Source organism: Canis aureus, chromosome 29, assembly GCF_053574225.1.
Source record: "Canis aureus isolate CA01 chromosome 29, VMU_Caureus_v.1.0, whole genome shotgun sequence".
Classification (NCBI taxonomy): domain Eukaryota; kingdom Metazoa; phylum Chordata; class Mammalia; order Carnivora; family Canidae; genus Canis; species Canis aureus.
The window spans coordinates 5,984,150-6,010,338 of record NC_135639.1 but is presented as its reverse complement, the minus strand read 5'-3'; the positions used below and the strand labels follow the sequence as shown (position 1 = coordinate 6,010,338).

The 26,189-nt window shown below is 48.5% G+C and overlaps 1 protein-coding gene across 1 annotated transcript in view; it reads right to left on the bottom strand.

Annotated features, from left to right (window-relative positions):
• Positions 1-26,189, bottom strand: part of ADAM12 (ADAM metallopeptidase domain 12) — a 331,885-nt gene that overhangs the window by 80,534 nt on the left and 225,162 nt on the right. The window contains exons 6-9 of the mRNA XM_077877237.1: positions 14,873-15,059; positions 7,952-8,017; positions 6,608-6,679; positions 1,836-2,005 (exon numbers count right to left, since the gene is read on the bottom strand). Coding sequence (XP_077733363.1) covers positions 1,836-2,005; positions 6,608-6,679; positions 7,952-8,017; positions 14,873-15,059 — 495 coding nt within the window. The remainder of the gene's footprint in view (positions 1-1,835; positions 2,006-6,607; positions 6,680-7,951; positions 8,018-14,872; positions 15,060-26,189) is intronic.

Below are 26,189 nucleotides of genomic sequence, written 5' to 3'. Positions count from 1 at the left end.
GAAGAGTCACAGAGAATCACTGGTAACTAAATGAAATGCATGCAGTGGTTTACTAGACTTTATTTTGTAGCTGAGTTTTGCTTCCTGTGTAACATTACCATTAGGCCAGAAACCCAAACTCTTCAAAGTATCTGTTAATGTACTGGCAAAAATGAAGTCGGCAGAAAAATGATTGATCCTCTGGAGCCAGTGTAGAATAAGCACTGACAAAGCCTCCATACCCTGGGAGGAAGGTTCCAGCAGGGGATGTTGTGGCTTAGGTGCAGGCTTTCCCTTATGTGAATTAACTCGATCAAGGAGTCTAATGATATGAAGCCTGTTTAATACAAGTGCTGTAAATCTGACCCCCATACATTAAAAATTAAACATTGTTCGTATTTGCTGAATCTTCTTTAAGGGAATCTCCTTTAAATGACTTACTTATGTTATCTTGGCCATGTACATACACAGAGTATCCACACACTGCTTGAAAAGTTAGTTATTTTGTCAGTGTTCAACTGGCAAAAGGGAGTAAGTATATATAAAACCTCATCTGTGTATGTATGTACGTATCCATCCATCCATCCATCCATCCATCCATCCATCCATCCATCCATCCTGTCATACTCATACGTACAGTAGTTGGGGTTACAGCTTTTATATTTACATCTATACAGACCATTTTAACAGATACAATTATATATGTATATAAATGATAAAGTTATATAAGAGGCTAATTTATTTCCAGATATTTAAGTTGGACAGACTCCTTTTGGGAAAAAAAAAAAAAACAAACTACTCTGATTCAAAATATTTGAAATGTATTTTTAGTAGTTCAGGATTAATCAATGCATAAAATATGAGGCAACCACAAATATCCAAGGCGGGAAAAAAAACAAACAACCCTGTGAAAATGGCCAAAGTAAATTATCAGGGAATGCCAACAGCCTTAGTTCATATGTAGGCATTTTTTAAAATGAGGATGGGGTAAGAATGGTTTTTAACTTTCTATAAAGTTCGAAGAAACTAGATATAATTTATTATATCTAATCGAATATAATCTACTCCTTACCAACGTAGATGATAAAATCTACTCCTTACCAATTTAGATTATGAAAATATTTTTTTCTTTTAAATATAAATGTGTCTGAATATCTTCCCAATATATTATGTTATGTTATAGCTGTGCTTTCTCTCATTTTATTATCTTCATGACAGTACTATTGTTGCCTTCTTCCTGCAGACTGGGGACTCTGGAGAGCAGGGAGGCCTATAGTGCTGGTCATTGTTATGTTCAAAGCACCTAAAACATACTTGCTTCCTGACTGGTGCTCAATGCACACTGATTGAAAGAATGCAGACTGCTGGGGTCCTCTGATCTAGAAAACCAGAGTCATAGCAAAACAGGAGGAGGAATGAACATTTCCTTTCTCCAGGCATCTGGAAATAATCATCCTAATGCATCATCCTCACATCTTGCATAAACATTTTTCACTAATAATGAAAGAAAATGAGTTTTTTTAAAAAAGAATAGTCTACTCAGGACAATTTTATATCAAGACAAAGACTAGAAAAATTTGCAAAAGGGAAAGCGTCCAGGTGATGGAAAAAGAAAATAGGACATCTCCTAGAGGGATAGGATTCCTAGGGGGTTCAAAGGGAGACTTTCCCAATAGACCCCCAATCTAGTCAAGGATGACACGTGCCCCACTGGTGTGAGCTGAGAAACACCCCTGTACAAGTCGGAGTGCTCTGTAGAGAGGTGCACAGCTCCGCGGACTGGGTGAAGCTAAGAGGAGAGAGGGCTGCTGAGGTCATTCTTTCTCTAAGCAAAGAAGAGACAACGAACGCTGTACCTGATTAGCTGGGCATTGTCATGCGATTTGCGAGGTAGAAGCTTCATCTTTCTCCAGTCCAGAAATTCATGGAGGCTTGTGAATGGGTCCTGACTTATAGAGCATTTGTCGATGTCATTCCACACCTCCACACCCACCAGCACTATCCGAATGTTCAGTGGTCTGTAAAACTGATGAAGACAGGCACCCTCTGGGGGTTCACAGTCATGACAACTTAAAATGCAGAGTAGAACATATGTGCATGTTTGGAACATCACTGACATGGGTGAGAAAAATATCTCTGTGCTCCCCTGTCCCTGCGGCATTAGAATTGGAGAAGTATTTGCGGTGTCTGATGCAAAGTGATGTGCTAACTGGGTTTCCAATGTTGTTGACCAGTTAGATGCCAAAGTTAATAGGCTTTTTGATGTCTGACCTTATTTTGTATGGAAGCACACATTTCACACGGTTTGCTGGTGATTTAAAATGTGCATATAGATGTGTATTGTCGCTAAAGGAGTTAAGACTGCCAGTTAATAACTATTGCGGGAGAAACAATGAAGGAATTAGGATCTTTCAGACACTCTGCCAAGGACAATAATTTGTTCCTTCTAAGCAAAATGTCCTACCTATGAGTTACTGAAAATGAATCTGTATTAATTTTTCAGCAAAGACTCAGACTTGGCTGACACTATCACATTCGGTCACTTATAATCAACCTAGAAGGCTTTAATTAGATGAACACTTCGGTATCTTCCAGAATACTAAAGGCATCCACAGAGCCCTCCTGGAGCTTCAATGACCATCCTCCTCACAGCCAGAAGCTAGCCCATCAGCAGTGTCACAGGGAAGATCTTCTAACGGAAGCTCCTCTTTTGGAGGCTTGTGAAATAAAGCTTCAGGTGACACCACCAAAGCAGGTCTTCTCATTGCCATCTGTCTCCCATCTTTATATACTCCTGACTTCAACCTACAGCCCTTTCTCCACGAGCATATCATCCTGGGGCAGAGGAAGGAAGAGCAACTCTTCTAATGGCTCAGGGATAGTTTTGTCCAGGACAAGATGACTGGTCAGGGTGGAGGGAAGAACTACCCATTGTCTCCAACTACCTTGCTGCCTCCCCATGTGGGTTTTGACAGGGAGATGGCTCTATGCTCAGGGCCCAGGGGGTGAGTACATGGGATCGCGGGGCTGGCTATAAAGTCCTCCAATACCCACGAGGTGTGACGTGGTACATGATGGGAAAGTCCTCATTTTCTGATACTCCAGGTAGCCAAGGAGAAAGATGTGGCTGATGTGGCTGGTGGTAGCAGCCAGAGTCAAGCTCCAGATGTGAGCAGTCCCATTTATGCTACAAGCCTCTGGGACAATGAGTAACAAAAGTCACAGAAGCTCCACATTTGATGCTTGAACCCCATTCCACTGTGGTGAGCTACAGGGCAATAAAGTCCTCACGTTTGAGCATCTGACCCAAGGAAGCTCATCGCTTCCCCCACCAATCTCCCCGCAGTCATCTGCTGAGCATTAGGTTAGCACAAGACTATGATTGGAACATGAACTACATCACACAACGTAAACTGGCTGCCATGGTCTGACTGGGATTCAAGCAGATAACAACTACGGGCATTACGTTAATAAGTTAATGAGACAATTCTATGACCAAAAATCTGCCCAACAGCTTGTTTTTAATCAAGAATTGCTTAGTCTGTGCTATGGACTTGCAAGCTCCCAGCCTAGGCTTCCTGGGCAGAATGAAGTTTCTGGACTCTTCTGGGACTCTGACTGCCTGTGTCTCAGTGCTGCCTTTTGACAGATCATATCTTCCTCGGTGTAAGGCACAAAGGTAAGGGTGGTCAGGAGGCAGAAATGTAGGTGGTCCAGAGCCAACGTCCACACCAGCTCACTAAGCCATAACCTCAGAGCCAGATGCCCTGTGTGTGCTTCAGGGCGGTCATCTGTGAAGGGGACCCTGTGTGGGCTTCTGACAAGGGTTCTGTGGAAGGGGTAACTAAGGTCTGTAAAGGACTATTATTGTTGCTCACAGCTAGCTTTGGTGCTTGCCAACCAAGGAGCTTTTCATAGAATGACGGGTTATAATTTCCGTTTATTAGCTCTCTCAGGTCACATCTTTACAACAGACTCCACATGTCAGGATATAACACACGGTCCTTCCTCTCCAAATTGGTGCCACTGAGCAACTGTCATGCGTGCTACTCCCCCTAAGTCATCATACACCATCTCTGTCCTGCCCGTTGGGATCGCTCTTCCCCGGCTGCTGATAACAACAACCACAGCGAACACGCCGTGGGCATTTACTACGTCCTGGGCACAGTGCTGAGGACTTGCCATGCTGCAGCTCCAGTAGTCTGCACATCAGCTCAGTGAGCCAAGAACTAGCATTAATCCCCGTTGTATACTCAGGGACCCTGAGATACGGAGGGATCAGGCAAGGGATCAAGTCATGACTGGGTGGCTGGCGTGGGGACGCAGACAGACTGGCCCTGGCACCCAGGTCTTAAACCAGGAAGTAGTACAGCCACCCTTCCAAGGGTGTGAGTGCTCAGACTCCTTTCCAAGATGAACCACTGTGACCCCAGGCCCAGAGAGAAGCTGGCCGGGAGCCTGGCAGCCACCTGCCTGGTCCATGCACCCCAGAATGTGGTTGGGTGCAATGAGAGTGGCGGCATCAATTTGCCCACGAACACAGCAAGCATTTGCTTGGCTCTTGTTGCATGTCAAGGTTGGCATTGGCACTAAGAACAAGGATTAGGATGCCCTTGCCCTTGGCCCCCACATGCTCAGGGGTCAGCAGGAGGCTCAAGGCTGCAGATACTTAGTCCTTGTGACTGTTCACTCCCACAGAGCGAACTACCAGGGAAGGGTGCAAACAGGAAGTTCACAGGGTGCTGTGCTGAGGGCTCAAGGAAGCCTTTCTGGAAGAAGTGGGTCTGAAACAATGGGTGGAATGAAAGAGCAGACTCTGTGGGGTGTGACGTGAGAACATGTACCCTTTAGGCAACGAGCTCAGGAGAAGAGAAGTGTCCCATGAGAGGGAAAGACCTGAGGAAATTACATCATGCACAGAAGATGAGCCCTTTCAGAAGCAGGTCACAGAGGGTCTGTGCTGACGAATCTGCAGCTGGTGCGACCTTCTTAATGGATGAGAAGTGGGACAGACAGGAGGAGAAAGGGTAAAGAGGCAAAGCTTGGGGCATCCCACACCTCTACTGCTCGGCCCTGCAGGTGCATCAGGACCTTGGAGTTCTTAGGTACAGGCTTAGCCTCCAGCTATGAGCAGCTCACATGCTTTCTGTGAGGATTTCCTGGACGCTTCAGAACGTCACCTTTGTACGGAATCGCTTTCTGGTCTTTGAGCCTGGGATGTCCCTCTCCCTCTTCCTTTCAGGCCAACCCAGCCAGCCAAGCAGTTATTAATTTAGAATGGCCAAGGAGAGCCAAGATCTCTGCAAATGAGGAAGTTGCCACTGGAACAGCCCCTGTTTTGGGGTCCAGACACTCCCACTTGGAGAGAGGCAAAGCTCAACTTCTGAATACCTGCCAGAGTCCAGGGCTCATCAGTTAGCCGACCTGGAGGCACAGAGCAACTGGAGGAGCCTGGGTACCCCCAGCACGGTCTTCAGGGTGTGCTGGGGGTGGCCGCAGATGTGTGCTTAGCAGTTCAGCTCTGGCCAGAAACACAAGCACAGCCAGGCTGGCAAACTTCCTGGCATCCATCAGGTCTTTCCTGAGGTACATGGTTCTTTAACTACCCAATTGCCAAGATACCCAGGCATCAATGCCTTTGAAAGCTTCCAGGCAACTCCAAGGTGCAGGCAAGTATGAGAAGCCCTGTTTTATTTATTTTTTATTTTTTTAATTTCTGAAAAATTTTTAAAATTAAAAAAAATTTTAAAGATGTTATTTATTTATTTATGAGACACAGAGTGAGAGAGAGGCAGAGACACAGGCAGAGGGAGAAGCAGGCTCCATGCAGGGATACCGACGTGGGACTCGATCTTGGGACTCCAGGATCATGTCCTGAGCTGAAGGCAGGCGCTAAGCCGCTGAGCCACCCAGGGATCCCCAAGAGAAGCCCTGTTTTAGACTGAGAGCCGCCAGCCCAGACAGCTTGATAGCTCTGTTCTGCAGGTGCGCTGCAGGGCAGGTGCTGAGACAGGCTCACCCTCTCCTGGTGAACAGGCATGTGTTGCTGAGCACATACCCCCGGGATTAGACCAGACTTCTAGGGTTTCCTCCGGGTCTGGATCATCTTTGCCCAGGGTGAGCGCCCAATCTCCTGGTTCTTGGTGAGCAATTTACAATGGCTGATTGAATGGAAAGCCAGTTTCTGTGTCTCAGGACTGTGGAGCCCGCGTGTCACTTATAAATGACAGCTTGCCCTCAGGGGGACCGCGGGCACAACCCAAGGAGACCTGGGTGAAAGCCCTCTTGAGAGTTCTCCAGGGGGTCAGATGCATCCCGCTGGGGCTCTGGCTCTAACTGGGGAGTCTGAGACCCCCTCACACTGGGACTCTGGCCAGAAGAGAGCCTGGAGGGAGATGTGACCAAGGCCACCGCAGTCCAGACAGCGTGCGTGGGTTGGCATCTCCTGTAGCTGCTCCAAGACAAGAATTGTGTGCTCAGAGGAAAGGGAAGTCCGTGTTCCAGCCCAGGACTAGAGGCAGAACCGGGTCTCCCTGCCAAGTCAGACTAGATGTGCTGCATTCCCTCCACCTCATTTCTAAACATTTACATGCTTTGAGTGACTTAATTACCCCCGAAAAGAACTTACCTTGTCAACGTGATTAGCGATCTCTATTAATCGCTGCTTAACTTTTTCCAGATCTTTTCCTTGCCTCTGAAACTTAATAATTTTAAATGTCAGCATTAATAATGGCAAGAGTATCAATCAAATCTCCTCTTCCCAGCTCCTGGAAACATGAAGTCTTGGGCTTCACAAAACACCCGGGACCCTCCATGGTTTACGGTGAAATGAGTTCCCATCCTGACGAGTAATTTCCCCATCTGGGGACTTTCTGAAACTCCCTGAAATTTGCCCAAGCCAAGTGTTCATAAGACAGTAACTTCTGCGATTTTTCCAGCCTCATAAATGATGGAGGCCGTGACATGTTTTGGCAGAGAAAACAGACAACTAGAAGGCAGTCCAAAGCCATTCTTCATATCATCAACTTGATTTTAACTTCCTCAGAAATTTCCTTTATATTTGTTTTTAAAAATTAAACAGTAAAGGTTATAGAAGCTCATGGCAACAAGTCAAACAGCGCAGAGGAGAAGGGAGAAAAGTTAACGAGCTCCCCACGTCCCCTCTAATCTGACCTTCCTGCAGGGGAACGGTTCTCTGAGAAACCATCAAGCCTGTTTCATTCATAGGTATGGAGTGAGTTTGTGAGAAAAAGTCAGCTAATTCATAACATGGAGTGGAGGGAGGCAAGGAATGAATGCAGAGAAGATCATCTAGAAACAGCAAATTGGAAACTAATAATAATAATAAAAGACTAACGTAGCATCAAAGCAGATTTCAGAAGGTAGGGGTTTTCTGCTGCGTCCCTGCAGTCTACATTCTCCAATTCATTTTGGTTTGGGACATATCGGACAATTTTAAACCAAACTTTTCCCCAAAATGTTTTAGAATACATCCTAAGGCCGTCTGCCATTTCCCCCAAATAACTGCATTCAGAGAGCTCAGCAGAGTAGCTCTGCTTTTCCTGCAGCCCTTGCTTTTATTTTGTAGTATCAGATACATTTGTAATATTTTATGCTTTATAATACCAGAAAACCACTTTTTCAATGGGTTGTTGGCAATGCTTTTAAGGGCTCATCGAAAATGAGGTTAATCAAAGCAAGTAATAACTTGCTAAACATTTTCTTTTCCCTACTTTTTAAAAAAGATTTTATGTATTTATTCATGACACACACACAGAGAGAGAGGCAGAGACACAGGCAGAGGGAGAAGCAGGCTCCCTGCGGGGAGCCCCATGGGGGACTTGATCCCAGGACCCCAAGATCATGCCCTGAGCCAAACGCAGATGCTCAACCCCCGAGCCACCCAGGTGCCCCTCCCTATTTTTTTTTTTTTTTAAACCAATTGTACTGAGAAGTTTGGAAAAGTTCTTACCTCCCGGTTGTCTGCTACGATAACCAGCTCTACGTATTTGGTCATCTTGAGGGTCTCTCTTTTACGCTGCCAAGAGTAAAGATGGATTTAATTTCCCTTAACACCTCTCCGGGGCTTCCAGAACACTGTCAGTATCTCTGGACCCAAGGACTTTACCTAAGGTCAGACTATCCTCACCGCCACCACCGGTGCCACCTCTGTTCCCTCTAGAAGTTCACTTCCCACCCCAGTGACCTCTGTAAAACCTTTTCCACGTGAGTGACTGGTTTCCATTTCCATGTGGGCAATTCCTCTAAAGAGGAATCCAGCCTGTTTGCTGAATCACTGATGGTGGAATTGGAATGAGTCAAGACCATTACATCTAAATGAAACATGCACACAAACAAGCAAAACCAAGGCACTCTCTGGAACAGGAGCTGGGTGACGGCCGTTTGTTTTGGGCTGTATGTAGTAGCACATGTGAAGGTCACTCAGAGGATGATGGAACTCAGTGTCTCATGTGTGTTGCCTCCCCCTTTATGGTCTAGTTTGGGGATTTGAGAAAAGTGAAAGAGAATATATTTTGAGCAGGGACTGCATAACCCTTCTGGAGGAAACACTACATAGTCCTTTGCCAGCAGCTGATTTCTTGTGGCTGATCATGTAAAAAAAGAAAAAAGAAAAAAAAAAAAACAACTTAGAAGCAAAGGACAATGTAAAAGCCTGGAGAACACGGAACAGCCAAGCTGATAAATGGAACAGAGTCGGTTGAGGAAGAGGTGCTAGGAGTAAAACCAGGAAGGAACAACAACAACAAAATAGAATAGAAAGAAACAGTGTTGAGGAAAAAGAAAAAGACTGAACTGTATACCACGGAGCAGGGGATTTGCAGGGAGTGAAAGGGTTGAGAGAAATATGGAAACTGTGCATCGAGGGGAGGGATGGAGAAGACGCAGAACTCCCTCTGAAATAAAGGCAGCCTCTGAAGTGGGCTACGTTTTAATCAAGTTTCCTCAAAAAGCATTTGCACTCTTCCATGAATTACTGGGAGAATCCCAAAGGCATTTTTTCAGGAGAAAAAGAGCAATTCATGGAGGGTGGTCTCAAAAAGCAAACATTAAAAACAGAAAACAAAGCCTTCTGTTTCTGCAATAAAATGCGGTTGGAGGGAACGGGGGTTGAGGTGGGTTTGGTCCCCGCAGCCGATGGGCTGCTTTCCGCATTAAGGACGCTGCTTTGCGTTTGAGACTCTCATGCTCCGACCACGCTTTCAGACAAAAAGCAAAGATGACCAAGGCATGCTTTGAATCAGCTTTCCAGTCACATAATCCAGAGGGAAACATCTTTTATAAAACAAATCCCCATCAGTCCGGGATCTTCCAAACAGATTTTTACAAGAAAAATGTTTGTATCATAGCAGTGTTCCTGCTCGCCGCCCAGCTGTGCTGATTCATGAATTTAGGGATCCCTCAAGAAATCTGGAAACCTTATGGAGAAGGGAAAAATCAAACACCGGGCAAGGTATAATTTCTCATACTTTGACAACGTTACAAGCAAAAAAAAAAAAAAAAGGGTCAGGCTTGGTGACTGTGTTACGGGTGTGTTTCATCGTGATAACTATGTACTCATAAAGGAAGAGAGATTAGCCCCAGTGGTACCCGCTGGTGTGCCCCCAAATGAGACACCTTTGGAAGGGGTGGAGATCTTGCACCTTTTCCTTACTGAGGTGTGAAAGAAGCAGAAGCCTGTTTCCCCCACGACTCCCTGATTAATCACAGATTCAGCTAATCATATAGAAGAACATACAGCTGCGGGACAGAAAAAAGAAAAAAAAAACCCCAACTAATTAATCTCCCATTGAAAAACTCACAGAAAGGGCCTTGGTTGTTTAGACATTTACACCTTTCAGACCACGAAGGGGTGAAATAAATGACCAGGGGATTTTTCCGAGTGGCCTTGGATCATCATTTAGAAAATACACAATTCCAGATAATGAAAACAAACACATGAACACAATTTTCCTGTCTCTGCAGTTTTCAGAGAAGTCCAAATTTTCTCATGAATTCAGAGAAATGCAAGCTCAGAGAGAAGCCTAACCACATAATAATAAAAAGCCGTGGGGGAGTGGCCGGCTCATGGCCGCGAACATTCATTCTTCCATCAGCGGCACACAGAGAGGCTTAAATTACCTCCACATGATTTCGACCTATCTGGGCTGTCCGGTTAAAAAAAAAAATCATATTTAAAATTTTTGATATGCAGAGCAACATTTGAAACTGGTTGCTTGATTGAATTTTCATTTTTGGGATTATAAACAAAAGCCCTTCCCCAAACAGATAGGCACATGAGCCTCGGAGAATGGCCCAACGGTCTCTGTTCCAAGGTGGAGACCGAGGCGTTCTCTGAGTCTTGCTCAAGAGGGAACCAGTTCCTGGGCCTCTCGAAGTCATCACAGCCAAGTTCCCAGAGACAGAAAGAATATCCCCCGACATGGTGAAGCAAGAGCTCTGGCACGGGGGACCTAAACCCAACCCAACTCAAGTCGGAAAAGCAAGCTGAGATTAGAGTTTCAATAAACGCTTATCGTATCTCCTCCCTCCACTGGGCCAGACTATGTGTGTATCATTTGCTCACCCCACAAATATCTACTGTCGCTCTCTGTGTTGGGCACTATGTCGGGTGCTGGGGAGGTAGGGCTGGACAAGAAACCCAAGGTCGCAGGCCCATGAGGCTTACATTCCAGGAGGGGTTAGGAGACAGGGTAACAACAACAACAAAAACTAGCAAAACTAAAGTTTAGTCTGTAGAAGGGGCAACAGTAGGGACACATGGCGTTCTGCAAGGAGGATAAAGAGGGGGGCGTGTGACGAAGGCAGCTGTGAGCTGAGGCATGAGAAGTCGGTGTGTGTGCAGGGAACGGTGTTCAGACAGATGGAATACCAGCAGCAGAAGTTCCGAGGCTGGGAGACCGCGGAGTGTCACGGCAACAGGCAGGATGGCCACATGGTCTCGAGCAGGAGGGAAGAGCGTGGATGAGCGGTGGACGGGGCAAAGACCACGGCAAGGAGGCTGAAGGGTAATCTAGTGACCTGAGAGCAACAGGGAGACCCTGGCATGTGGGTTTTAAAAATGTCACTCTGGCTGCTGGGAGAATGGGTTACGGGAAGACTGGGGTGGAAGCCAGGAGATTGCTGGTGACAACGTGGGACAGTAACCATGGAGCTCGGCAAATGGATTCCAGTTGGGTGTGATACAACCAATGACAAAAGAACAATAACAGTGAAGCCGGGGCCAATGTCTCCGTAGGTGGCAAGGTCAGCAAATTCAATAAATCAAAAGTGTGATCTTCCTCTGAGTAAAACAGGGTCATGTTGGCTCACGCCTGGACTCTGAGGCCACTTCGTGAATATTTATAAGCTGAGCCCTGGTCCCCTGCTGTGCCAGGTCTTCTCTACCATGGTGACACTGATTCTCGAGAGGGTGAAGCACAGCGATCACACCCGCGTGGGAGACAGCCCCTGGGGCTTGGCCGATGGGTGGGCTGCAGGAGGAGCCGGCAAGAGAGACAATCAGCCAGGGGAATGGGCTCAGGGAATGGGCTCAGGGGCAACCAGGGGCAACCGTGAGATACCGAGGTGGAGGCCACAAGGCCAGTGGCACCACTGAGATCTGTTATTTACTTATCTGCAGTTTCAATGGATTTGAGTCCCAGTAGGAATCCACAGATGGAGAACTTGGATCCTAAGCTCACGGAGAGGGATGCGGAGAGCTCAGGTCTCAGGGCCAGAGAGGCACCCGCGGCTTTCCACCGATGGGATCTGGTTGTGTCGGAGCGGGGTTAGGTCAGCTGCTGTGATCAGTGAGGTCCCCTGGGTCCCGACACGCTGATATTCAACAGTTCTCCGTGCCTCTTGCTGCTTCTACTGCCACCGGACCCCACGCAACCTGGAGAGGCTTTCTAGAAGCCAAAGGCAGCGGCCCGGGCCCACATCCAGGCGGCTCCGAGCAGCCCAGCGGCCTGAGCGACGGCCCGTGCTGCCTCTTACAGTTGACTCACGACAACCCACCGATCGAAGAGAGCGACACCGCGTCCCCCAGGAAAGGATAATCTGAGCGTAATTCACATCTGCCTCTGGGATGAATTATGTGACATTTTCTGTCCCGAGGCGGAGGGGCCCGAGCCTTGGCCTACAGCTTGCTCAGGCCCGCGCTGGGGTTAGTGTGGCCCTGGCCGGGCTCGGGGATGGACACGGAGGGACACGGCCGCGGCCGAGCGCCAGGCTCCAACCCCGCGGGGGGAAGGTCCCGCTGCGAGGCCACGTGGCTGCAGGCGCCTGGCAGGGGCGGCTCGGTCCCCGCCAACATCTAACGTAGAGCCTGGTAAAAATGACAAACTCAAGCTCAAACTCAAGCCCGTATTACGGCCGGTGCGTACCCCGAGCACTGATTTATCCCTGCTGCTCTGGGAGGGAAAAACGCGGGGATCTGCAGAACGATCTCAGCCTGCGAGCCCATCTTTGCACTAGCGAGCGTTTAGCGGGGGCAGGAGCTGGGCGCGAAGCGCACTTGCCGCGTTGCATAAACAAGAGGAGCTGGCTGCAGTCACATCGATTGGGGGCTTGTTCTGTTTGGGGTTTTGAGTAAGAAATCGGCTGGGGGAAGTGAGGCAGGTCAGCGGCATGTAAGGTGAATGTGCCTCTTTCACGCTCTCCCGAGACGCCACCCCAAGCCGCGGGGTCCACGGTTCCGGCCCCCCGAGCAGTCCCCTTACTTGAAAATGACGTTTCGAATCGTTTTCATTAGGTAGATGGACTTTATGTCACGTTTTCTCTTCCTTGAAAACAATCACAACTGTTTTCTAGAGAAAAATGTGGAGGACGGAGCTACTGTCTTCCCTTATTTTTATTTTTTTGCCTTCCCTTTTAAATGGAGAGATTCATTTCCACCCCGATGTGCATGATCAACAAAACAACAGGGTTATTCGGGTTTTGGGGTCTTCAGCTGTTCTCTACAAGGCAGAATGACTGGAAGTTAGGGTTCTGAGTTCTAGAAGTCCAGGAGCTTAGTTAAGGAAATAAATTGCGGCTGGCCAGGAGAGACCAAGCTCGCACTTCCACGTGAAACGGTGCACGCGTTGAGGGTCGTTGAAACTGTCAAGTCATCAATCTCACAACGTGGATAACGTGTGTTCAACGAGGGGCTCAAAGCAAAGCGCCTCGAAAACAAGATGCGGACGTCCTCCTTGTTTGTGACTGGAAAAGCTACTAGGGCTTAATCGCCTCTTCTCCGAGGTTGGAATCCAAGGAGAGAGTGTTTGAAGAGTCTTTGTGATGCCAGCCCTTAAATCCGTCACCCTAAGATGGGTGCTGGTGGCGGTGCAGGGGGTGGTGGAAAGCGGGAGGAAAACCCTTGAGCCGCTGTTCACGGGTGCGTGAGGGGGGTTAATTTTCCAGCTCTGCCTCTTGGGGTTCAGTTCAGTCTCCACTACCGAGTATTGGAGTCAAGGCGGGTCACCGGCCTGGACGGCGGTCCTTTCCCTTCCATGTGATGGGGGGTGTGGGGGGGAAGAGGTGGCCAGCACCTGCCGCAGAAAATCGTGCGAGCATACAAAGAAATAGAGGACGTGAGGGTCACGCAGGCAGAAGGCACCAGGGCAGGAAGAATGAATGTCATGAAAGTGAAGGTTAGGGGGGCTTTTTCAGGGGTGTGAGGGAAATTTTACGAACGAGAAGAAATCATTTGGGATAGTGTTTACTGTTTGGTCCGGGGGGAAGAAATGACGAGGAGTGAACAAAGAGGAATAATATTTATGAAATGCTGAGTGTGAAGCAGCCTAAGGCTCCAAGTCAGGGAAGACAAAATGTGCTGTCTTTTACGGGGAAACTGGAAGAAGGTGTCCCCCCGACCACCCAGTGTCAGCACATTTGACATCAGAGCCATGAAATCCCGATTTCAGGAAAGGCAGAGATGAAAATTAGGATGTTGTGGAGGATTTCCTCCCTGGTGGTACTCACTGAACGTCAGGGCCCCCAGCCAACGTGGCTTACCCTTACTCCTTTTCTAGAGTGCTCGGCTGTGGCCCGTGGCACCCACAGAACACTGGATATAAAAGGGTCACGCAGCCATCTGGGGTGGAGGGTTCATGATTCTGCACCAGAGACCCCCTGTGTTTCTTTTTCTTTTTTTTTTTTTTCCCCCTGTGTTTCTATCTGCTTAGCAGGGAGGGAGATCTGTGGTCTAGACTCCATCGGGTGATGACTCTTCCCACCCCGGCGGCAGCAGGAGAAAACACTGATGAGCAGAGCCAGGAGCAGGTGGCCAGAAAGCACAGAGGGCTTGGACTGTCCCGGGAAGGAAGGACAGGCCTCGGCAGCATGGGCTGGGATAAGCAACGGCCCCCAGCAGAACTGCGTGGCCACGGCTCCGTTCACCTCTGCGCCGGCCCATGGGCAAACACTGGGCAGGTTCTGCCAATCATAATGAAGACCCTAACTGTAAAACAGGCTCGCCAATGAAGAAGCCTCCATAGTGTCTTTCTCCTCCTGAGGGGGGAGAGTTGCCCAAAGGTGGGTGAGGGTTCACGCTCATCCTGTTTATCACCGTGGGTGCAATGGTCGGGTGCAGCCCCAGGTGTAGGCCCAGGCCTGCAGGAGCTTCTCACTGATGATGACATAATGATTGGTGACTTTGTCAGCCTCGGAGCCAGACTTTACACAGCACGGGTTAATGAGTCTGAGGCTGACATTTGCAAAAACAATGATGGGGGTTTCTGTATTTGGTTATGCTCTGCATACACAGGGTATCAACCACTCCAGATAAACTGGGTGACTCCAACCCCCAGACACAACATCCAGACAGCAAAATTTCTCCAGCTGTCCTAGCACTGGGTGCCCCTAGCTAGAGCCCCCACTGCCCAGAAGCAAGATCTTGATTGCCTCCTACCCTTCTTGCCCACATCTGGGAGGGTGGCTGGAGCCTGTCCTCTGCAGCAAGTGTAGACGTGTTGTGATGAGATCCACAGGATCCCCAGGTGCCCTTCAGGTTCTCCACTGGGAAGAGCTTGTATTTGTTGGTTTCGTTTTTCATCGGTTCCAAGATATAGGTGTTATTTTCAAATGTAATAAGTCCCCTGTTGAAAAAGAAATAAGAAAAAAACATTTTTTTAAGGGTGATCTCTTATTTACAGTCAAGGCCCTGTTCTTAATGAGAGAAGAAATGAAAGGAGAAAGGCCAATTTACTTATATTCTCAGGTTTTAATTGGGAAGGACATTTCTGTGCCATATGTTTGTGCGGATTCATCTTGCAAATGTTTTGAAAACAAGTCTGGGAATTTTTTTGTTTCAAATATTCTGCGGTAAAGAATAGACTGTGTTTAGCCTCTATGTTTTTTTTTTTAATTTTGATTTATAATTTTTCACTTCCCAAAGACATATTTCTGGGAAAAAGAGCTGAGAGCAGAGATGTTTCATCTGCTTAGAAAGTAACTCTTTCTGAGTTAGCAGATGTGATTCAGAAGGGATATCTTTTTCTTTAAAGGAAAATTCTTGCATGTGAATTATTCAGCTCGATCAACTATGTCTCCTAACTTTTTGAAAGGATTCTGATATAAAGTTGAGTATCAACTTACACTTATTTATGGAGGATGTGTGAATAAAGGAAGCAATGTAAGTGCACAAAGCATTAGATATTGCTTCTTGAAGGTGGAGGCCTGCCCCATGCTCTGACTTGGTTAAAGGTAGATTGGTCTTTACAGGAGACATCCCAGCTCTGAGGCTGGCAGGGTGGCCTTCAGAGCTTGGGAGTCTGGGTGTAAGTTCTGGCTGTGTGACCTTGACCTCTTTGAACCTTGGTTTCGTTATCTGGAAAATGGGATAATGATACCTTTTTTTCTCAGGGCTGCTATGTCCTGTGGAGGCCATAAATCAGTGTTGTTTCTTTTTAAAGATTTTATTTATTTATGCATTTTATTTATTTATTCAGGAGAGACACAGAGAGAGGCAGAGACACAGGTAGAGGGAGAAGCAGGCTCCCTGCGGGGAGCCTGATGTGGAACTTGATCTCAGGACCCCGGATCATGACCTAAGCTAAAGGCAGATGCTCAACCACTGAGCCAGGTGGGTGCCCCCGTAAATGAGTACTTAAATGGTAGATGTCCTCATGGTTATGAATAAGGGAAGGTCCATGGATTCGGCTTCTGTTAACATGTTATTCCAAAGACTGACAATTTCAGGAAGGCCATGTGCTTTGATGACGCATCTGCCCACATACTGGCCATTCACGACTCCCTGATATGAGACAGAGCAACAGTATGATACATCTACTTCTGGGAATGACAATAAGAGAGAAAGAAACCTTTGAAGTAATTTTTAGATTTGGGAATAAGAGTATAAATTGTTTTAAAAAACAGACACATTTGCTAGACATTCCACCTTGCAGAGACAGAGGTGGCATCAGGCCACAGACCACAATGCATGTCTGACCTCCCAGGGCAGGAGGGAGCTGAGGCAGCATTCCGCTTCCCGGAAATGAGCAGCGCTAGCAGAGGGTGTCAGCTTCCTTCAAGTGATAGGGAACACTGGCCCGCACGATGGTTTATGTTTCTCTCTTTTCCAGTGCGGGATAATACAGTACTTTCATTTAAAAGGCTCTTCTTGATGTCTAAAGAAGGATTTTCTTTGGAGGAATGGCAATTTGAGTAACAGTAAACTGGCAGCTTTAAGACTTCCCATGCAATGATGGAAGCTTCCAGTGACTTCCATCCTTTACAGGTTAACCACAATCTCTCCACTAGAGAAATGCATCACACTTTCACGTGAGATTCATCACACTGTAAGCAGACACGTCTAACATAGTGAACCTTAACCTTCTTTTGGGACATGAACCCTTTTATACTCTCCTCAGAAAAATTCGCATGTACATATATCCACAATATTTTGCAGATAATTTCAGAAGATTCAAGACTATGGATGAGGTCTGTGGGCTCCAGGTTTAGGTCAGTAGTTCCAACACATAATTTGTACTGCATCAACCCAAGGATTTGAGTATGCCTTAGTCCTTAAGAGGCAGCTGAAAAAGCTGGTTGCTCCATCGGTTTTCTTTAGAAAATCTGAGCCTTTTTTCCAAAAGAGGAACCTTGTAAAATGTTCCTATGTCATTCATTATTGTTTATTTGAGTCATTCATTCATGCTATGCTTATGGTTCCAATTTTAGCACATGTGCTGCCGAAGCAAGCACCATCCTAGGCTTGTTGATGGCCCATTTATAGGTGAGTATTTAGTCACTCTCAGATTTTAATAGAATGACAGTATTTCAACACTCAAACAGTATGGAAGGAAGAGGTTTGAATAAATCAAACATTTATTTTGAACACAACTGGTAAACCAATATTCACAACTCAATGCTTTTTTATCCAACTGGTTTACCAGTTTTTGTTGTTTTGTTTTTTTGTTTTTGTTTTGTTTTTATCCACCAGTGGATATCCACCAATATCCACCACTATTTAATGAAGCTATAGGCCATGGGAAAGAGGAAGAACATGCCTGGGGTGCCTGTGCCCCAAATAATTTCGTGTGTCCCCAGTAGATCCCACAGACATGACTTTGGCCATCAGCTCTGTTGAGGTGGCTTGTGTCTCCTTAAAAAACTTCTTTATGAAACAAAACTTAGATTTCTAAGTTTGGAATGGGTAAGAGGGGATTTTTTTGTTTATTAAAGTTGATTTTAAATCACCTAAAGTAAGAAAGGGTACTTAAAAAAAAATAGGCCCAGGAAATGCAGAAAACAAACACACTTGAAGGGAAAATACGAATTTGCTACAAACCTGACTTTCCTGCCCTAAAACAAAGATGATACCAACATTTCGTTTGATACCGCAACATTTTCTATTTTGTGTTAGATTTAAGTAAGCTGAACGCTCACAGTAAAACATGTCACCAAGTTCTAATCATGAGAAACAAATTACTGAAAAAGTTTTTCTACTTAATGGAAAATTTTTAGAAATTGTTACTTAGTCATAAAAATGTTCTCATATCTCCTTTTATCTTTTAAGTCATCCAAAGGCCAGATGTTGAGAAACTGGGGTGAAGGCTTTCCCTTTGCTCTAAACAATTGGCAGCCTGGAATACAGCTTAATTAAATAATTGCTTTGGACTGTCTTGGGTATAATTAATCATTTAGCCTTAGAGATTGCTGGAAACAACAGTGGACACAAAATTCAAGGATTCTGAGATGTAGAATTTTGATGTTCTCACAGCCCTCGCTGGCCCCAAGCTAGATAAGCAGAGTGTAATTTAAGCTGAATGTCAAAGATATTTAGTTGCAAACTTGGAGTTGGAAGTATCTCGGAGTACGGAATTTAAATCCAGCAGACTTTGAAGTTGGAGTTCTTCCTCCTTGCCAGAGCGGGGCAGGAAAATGAAGACCTCGGGTACCTTCTCTAGGGGGAGATTAGGAGGAGGATCCAGAGGATAACGAACCAGCCATCCTGGCGGGCAGTGAGCTGAGAGTAGTGAATGCAGGGAGAAGAGGAAGGGGTGGTTGGGGGTGATGAGGGCCACCCCTGATGGTGCTCTGCCCCTGGCATTCCTCTCCCAATGGATCTGCGCATGGTTGTAGCCCTGGCTGTTATCCCCACTGTCAAGGGCAAGTGGATGGCCTGGGGCAGAGCTGGGACCTGGGTGCCCAAGCCCTGAATCTCTCAACCCTCCCACCCTCCTGCCTCCCTCTAGTGCTGTGTTGAGAGGATGATCATGTTGGAGAAGAAAAAAGGCAGAGAAACAGAGCTGCTTTGAAAATCGGCAGCCTTAGTTTAAATTTTAAAATCCTGTTGTTGTTGTTTTTTTTTCCCCTTCAATATAAACGAAGAGGAATCTATTAAAATTTTAAATTGACTTTGTTAGCTTTCAAAGTGGAAACTCTGGAGGCCTATATTTCCTCGAGATAAGTTTTTGTTTTTCTCAAAATTCAGTTTTTAATCTCCAAAGCAATGGTGCATCAGGCAATAACAGGGCTTAATGTTGTTGTTCTTATTACGATTTTTCTTACTACTCCCAGGCGAGCAGGAGAGTGGCGCACGGATTTTTGCCTACCTGTAATAAGGTAATGATTAGAATATATGAATTATTTGGATTAGCTCCATGTTCAATTACTAATTGAATTTTCTCGGAAAAAAAGACTTTTGGTCCCAATATCACGCTGCCAATCATAAGTTAGAAATGCAGTTGGCATGAAATTTAATTCCAGCTCTTTCCTGGGGGAGCCCGTGGGTAAAAGTAATATCCCACCTCGCATACGCTGGATACGGCGATCGCGGTGATATTAGTGAGCACGCAGGCACGGCAGGGCTTACTTTCAACAAGTAATTTCCATGGGAACTACTCATGTACAATCAAGACAAATTTGCATCGTCCCCTACTACGTGCAAAGCCCTGGGCTGACTCCGGCAGAGCACACGACCACATCTCACCCATGGTCCCCGTTTCAAACGTAATTCATATCTGGGTTCGGGAGGCATGACAAAAGAGGTAAAATGTTAAACTGTTACAAAAGATTTTAATATTGGTTGTGACTGGCACATCAATAGTAATAATAGAGGCTAGGATTTATGAAAACGCTGCCCCCTCCCCCACCCCGAGCCAGGCTCCTTTATAAAAATAGCAGTTTATCCAGAAATGTCTCAACATGCCACTAAGATCACTCTTAAAGCATGCAATTCCATGATTTTTAGTGCATCCTATGAGGTGTGCAAACATCACCACTGATTCTAGAATGTTTTCATCACCCCTCGAAAAACTCTGTCCCCATTATCAGACACTCCTCATGCTCTCCTACCCCATGAGCCCTGCTTCTGAATCCTATATTTTCTCTAATACTTAGAGTGATCCTTTTGAGAGCAGGCATCATGAGCCCGTTTCACTAACAGGAAGGCAATTCTAAGGGCCCAAGGTCGCCGTAGTGGGTTGAATGCTGTTGCACCGAAGGGTATGTCTGAGTCTCAAGCCTGGTACCTGTGAACGGCACCCTCGGGAAAAGGGTCTTTGCAGGTGGGATTTTAAGGATCTCAAGATGAGCTCATCCTGGATTGACGGTGGGCCCTAAATTCAATGACACGGGCCCTTAGAGAAAAAGGAGAAGACAGAGACACAGCGGGGAGGCCCCATGAAGGTGGGGGCAGAAACCAGCCGTGTGGCGACAAGTCGGGGCGTGCCGGGGGTTGCCAGGAGCCGCCAGGAATCGGGAGAGAGGCATGGGGACATCCTCCCTCCCAGGCTGCGGCCTCCTGACTTCAGCCTCCTGGCCTCCAGAACTGCGAGAGGATACCTTTCTGTCGCTCTCAGCCCCCACTTTTGGTGGCTTGTTCTGGCGGCCCCAGGAATCTCACAGCCACCCGGCTGGTCAGCGGCGCAGCTGGCGAACCCCGGGTGGACCTGGCCTCCCAGCTGGTCCCTTGTCCTCGGCCACACTGGGTGGCTGGCCCTGTCTCCTTGGCCAGCCCTTGGCCACCGAGGACTCACCCTGGGGAGGACACAGCCGGACTCCAAATGCAAACACCGCCCACTGGCTGGGTGGTCGGCCCCGTGCTGACCGAGGGAGGGTCACACATGGGCTGCATGAAACAGGGGCCCTGAGGGGAGGACCCAGAGGGTGGGGAGGACCTGGAGGGTGGGGAGCACGAAGGCCAGGCGAGTGGCCTTGAAGGAGCAGAAGCAGAGGAGAGAGGAAAGTCAGGGTGTGCACATGAGGGTGCAGGGACTTGGACAGCGGGGGCCATGGAAGGAAGGTGGGGTGCAGGATTCCGGCTTCGTTCTCTGGCCCCATCCTTCACCTTTACTTTGGTCTGGGCTGCCCGGCGGCCTCAGCACCCACCGCTCCACAGCCTTCATGCAGGCCGCCAGGATGCTGCTCTTGGGGTCCCCTCTGTCCTCTGGCTGCCCCTGCCTCCATCCCAGGAGCCTCTACAGGCCCACAGGCTCCCTTAGCGTAACCGTTGGTGGCCACCCCCGGCCTTTGGGGATGCAAGCCGTGTTAAGGTCATGGCCACGTTCTGTTCCTCGGTGTTCCCACCACAGCTCCTGGCCGGAACGACCTTCGGGGCTGACGCACAGCCTCCAAGGGCCAGCTTGGCCACCCCCCAGGTCTGCCCTGCACTCAGGCCCCCTCGGGGTTCCCCTTGTGGTTTCATGGGTGCCCACTTCACAGCACCTACTACGCACTACTGACACGGCGTGTGGCTGCATTACACACCCGGGAGCATCCTCCTGTCTGCTGTGGTCTTCCTGGCCGGGCACGGGGCCCCGCATGGCCCTCGGCCGATCAGTACGTGAGCAGGCGGTCAGCAGACAGCCGCGGGAAGCCTGGCAGGAGAGCGTGAGGGAACGAGAGGCTCTCTGGCTTGCAGGCCGCAGGGAGCATGTGGTTCTGTGTGCAGAGGGCTGGCAGGACTTACGTTACCATCAAGCAGTGTTTTTGAAACATAGCCTTCTGGAATGTGCTAGATGGCTGTGAAGGGAAGGGAGGGAAGGAGGGAAGAGGGAGGAAGCATGGGTGGGAGGATTAAAAAATCTTGGAGCAAGGGTTGAGCTAGGGTGGCGATGAGGGAATATGAAAAAGAGACACCCTGAGTGGCTGCCTGCAGGGGCGGGGAGTGCGAGAGGGGTCCTCAAAGGTCACCAGGGGCCAAACTTAGGAGTCAGAGGTGGGCTAGACCATCAGTGGAAAAGACGTAGGAGGGGAGCCCCTTTGGGGACTGAGGGATTTGGATGCGGACATTGGAGCTTCGAGGGAGAGTGGAGGTAGGGAGAGCGGACACTTGACCTTGGGCGACCTTCGGGATGGACAACAGTGCAGCTCGACAGAGGGTGCAGATGAGCTCTGATCCCAGCAGGGCCCCCACAGGCATTCTCCTGGGGCCACTGAAGGATCCTCTCCTTGGGAGGAGGAGGCCAGGACAAGGAAGCCCTGGCCAGGGTGGCAGGTATGGCCAGAGGGCTGGAGGCCGGGCAGTGTAGACCAGCCCCTGGAAGGGAGGGGTCAGAGGGTCCCAGGGCAGAGCTCGAGGTCAAACTGACTTTACCCCCTCTCCATGCTAATTTCTTCCTTAATATGATCCACTATGCATCAGAGATTTTTTAAAAATTTGGACTGGTCAAAGGGTGCCTGGGTGGCTCCATCGGTGAAGCATCAGACTCGACTTCAGCTCGGGTCAGGATCTCAGGATTGTGAGATGCAGCCCCACATCTGGCTCTGCATTCAGTGCAGAGTCCACCTGTCCCTCTCCCTCTGCTCTCTCCTCCACCTGTCCCTCTCCCCCTGCGTACTCTCTCTCTCTGAAATAAATGAATAAATGGAAAAAAAAAACTGGACTGGCCAAGATTGTCACTGACCACTTACTTGATGGCTTGGGGAGAGCATGTTTAGTCCACCGAGGTTGAGTGGGCCCCTGTAACCATCCAGGCTCTAGGTTGAGCCCGGCGCCCTGCTGGCCTGGAACTCACCGTCTAGCAGACAGGGAAGTGAGTGCAAGGTCATCCTGTGTGCCTGACTTCCCGGCCCCTTGGGCCACTTGGCGGCAGGCCATTTAGGTTGTGCTGTGAGAGCTGATAAGAATCCACATCCGACCAGGTGAGTGACCTGGAGCCAAGCTGTGAGGTGCCAGGGAGGCTCAGAAGGCCTGGCATCGGATGCATGGGCCCGCGGGACGGCTGTGGCTCATCTTCCAGCCTGCCTTGCTCCCTCCATCTGCTCTTCCTCCTAAGATTCCTTTCTCCTCTTACTTTGTCAGCTGAGATTTTGGGTGGATTTTTTTTCAAATGGGTCAGTTCAACTTATCTGCTAAACTGTAAACAATAAAATAGTGAATACTGTATAAAAGCAGAACTTTTTTTTAACAATGGCTGTTTCTGCTTTCAATTGCAAATGATTACTTTCATCATAATGGTTATTTCTGATTCCATGGACCGTAACAGTGGTTAATTCTACCCTTTGAAAAATAAGTTGTTGACTATTTTTCAATAGCATGGGGCAAGAAGTATTCCTGCCTTCTGTGCTGTATTTGATTTCATTACGTAAAATTGAGTGCAGCAAGCTTTATATTATACAGTTTAAAGGAACATAATGATGTACGTACTTACTGGGGTAGCAAATAGACTTCGCATCTGAATATTTTTATGTAACTGAATTTTCGAAAGCGTTTTGTGGCGTCTCCCACATCGAAGGGCAGTGCTAAGAGCTCCAGGGGCTAGAAGCAACGTCAGAAATGTCCCCCCGTCCTGAAGGTCCTTACAACAAGGTGTGTGAACGTACAGCAGGGTATGCCGGTCAACTAGAAACGGAGCGAGGACGGATGGGTGCCTTAACACAGGGGTGTGAACAGATATTATAAATCACCTGCTCGGTGGCAGGAAGGGCTATGATAATGCAGGCGAGGTAGGCTTGGCCTGCCTGCTGAGGAATATTTGGGAGGCGGGATGGGGCCTCATGTGGGAAGCATCCTATGACTTGGGCCTTTGGTGAAGCTTCTAAAACCAAATGGGAGGTGGGAGAGAAGCATGTCCCAGGCAGAGGGACAGCAGGGACAAGGATGGTGAGATACATGAGGCATGTTCTGGAAACAGCTAACAAACAGTGCGGCTGGAATCGGAGGGGGCTTCCTCCCGGTAGAGCCCTGCCTGCCCATGGCCTGGATGAGTATCACGGGTGAGGACAAGCAGGGCTGCGTAAATGCGGGAGATGCTTCTCTCTCGAGATGGATGCTGCGCCTCAGAACGGGGGGACAGTGTCACTTGGTGTGGGAATCTGTAGCTCCTGGCGCAGCATCAAGACGAGGCCCTCGATGGCCTCAGTTAGCTGCTCTGCACCAAGGCGGCAATAACACCGCCTCTACCCTCATGACAGCAGGAATTGTAATGTTGATGAAGAAGAAAGTCTGGCATCCCTGAGTGTCGTCACCACCCCCAAGGGATGCACGTGTGTGTACGTGCATCTCCGAGTGTGTTAGCATGTGCGTGTAAAAGCACACAAGGGCGAGTGCGCAAGCGCTCAGGTACGACGGTCTCAGCGTGCAGGTGTGCGAGAACATAAGTAGGGGCATGAGTGCGTCAGTGTGAGGACATGTGCCCTTTGTGCTCAAGTGGCTTCAACCCCACTTAAAAGTGAAGTTATTATTATAACCCACACTAGTTTACAACTCTAGATACCAGTTTCCTCATCTACTATTAAGTAGACGGTGGGCTTAAGTCTGTTAGGCCACAGGCGGCTCCTTCAGAAATTAAGCATCATTTCAACCATTGTCCCTGCAGGTGGCGGGAGCCCCTGGGACGGGGCAGGAGCTGCCTCGTGCCAGACACGAGGAAGAGCTGAGAGGATGCAGCAAGAGAACGAGAGGAAATGGTGAGAGACAGTGTCTTGCCTCGAGGAGCTCACGCTCCAGCCAGAGAGCTGGACAGGGACAGGAAGGTGGCACCAGTGAACAGGATCAGGACACGAGGACGCGGTGCTCTGACGCTCCAGCAGGAGTGAGCCAGGGCTGGATGTCTGCCTCACGACAGAACACAGCAGGTTGGCGCTCTAGGGCGGGAGCGGGCCTCTGTCCCCAGCACGGTGGCGTCTGGGTCCCTGATGCTCACGGGGCTGCTGTGGTCAGGTACTCACCTGACCCAGGGTGGGGGGGAGGCGGGGATGAGGCCCAGGGCGGGGAGAGCAACTGAGGAACCAGGATGTCAAAGGAGAATCGTGCATCTCTGCGCCGGAACCGCGCTAACGAGGACTGGGCATTTTGGGGAGACATACTAGAGCCGAAAAGTAACTTTGCCTTTGGCTTGGATCCTTCCCTGTGGGAACAGGCTGCAGGGCTGCGCTCATTTTTATGACCTATTTTCCATGTTGCGCCCCATCCTCCCTACTAGAGAGCTGTTCCCTCTCTAATCCTGCTTTCTGCTGGGATCTTCCTAGCTCCTCGCTCCTTATCTACCCCCTGTCCTCCGCCCACCGCACCCCAAACTTCAAATGAAGAAGGCGGACTTGTTTGCTTCCCTCCTCTCTTCTCTCTTCCAGCACCGAGTTTTTTCTTCCTGCCCGTCTTTGATCCGGCCTTCCTGAGGCAGCGAGGACATTCCCTCTCTGCTTTTTCTCTGCAGCGCCGTAATCTGCTGAGCTCTAATTAATGTGTCCCCTAGGACATTGGAGTTTTCCCCCTACATTCCTTGATCTGAATGTGTTTTGGGGTCACACCAGGGTGAACATCATTTTTAATGCCTATTATTCTTTCTCTAGATCTACCAGGCTGGTGCCACGCTGGCTGCCTTCCCCCTTTATCTCAAGTCTCAATCGATTCTTCTTCCGGTGGTGGATCCAGCAGAGCTTCTTCTCTCTGGGCTGGGTCTCTACTTGGGAGATCACAAGGTTGACTCCGTAACTCCAGAATGTCTCTGTTGATGCACCGTCTGCTGCTTCGGCAGCAACGGCACGAGGAGTTAGGAGGTCCACGTTCTCTGGTGGTCAACACCAGACGGCGCAGCACCCACTCTCCTGAAACCCCAGCCACAGGGAATTTCATAGTCCTCCTCTTTGCCAGATTAGGGTCTGTGCCAAGTACCCCGGAGGGAACACCGTCCAGGTGTGGGAGATGAGGGGTGAAGGCTGAGAAGCAGAGGCTGCTCCGTCTGGGCACAGCGGTTGACCTCTCCGTGTGGGAGCCCAGTTACCTGCGCCTTTGGCGGGCAGCCCTGGGAAGAAGGGTGGGGGTTGTGACCGCGGGGTGTGGCTGAGCACGGAAGGCAGATTTATCCTATTTGAATGTTACTCTGGGAATAGTCCATCCAATTGTTCCTCTTTGTTTTTAATTTTTAAAATTTATTTTTTAGAGACTTATTTTTTTCATTTTAGAGAGAGGGGGAAGAGAGAGAGAGCGAGCATGAGCAGGAGCGGCAGAGGGAGAGAGAATCTCAAGCCGACCCCATGCTGAGCTTGGAACCCAATGCAGGGCTCGATCCCACAACCCCAAGATCATGACCTCAGCTAAAACCAGGAGTCAGACGCTTAATAGACTGAGCCACCCAGGTGCCCCCTTCCTCTTCATTTTTTAAAACTAATTAATTAATGTCACTGGTTGGTCAACGATTTATTAAAAAAGGGAGCTTTCAGGGATACCTTGGAGGTACCCCTTTTTCTCTTTACCCATCAGGAGTTTGATACACCTATGAAAATCACCTGAGAATTACCAGGCCAATCCTGATGCCTCTATTAATGCCTGTTGTCAGTTC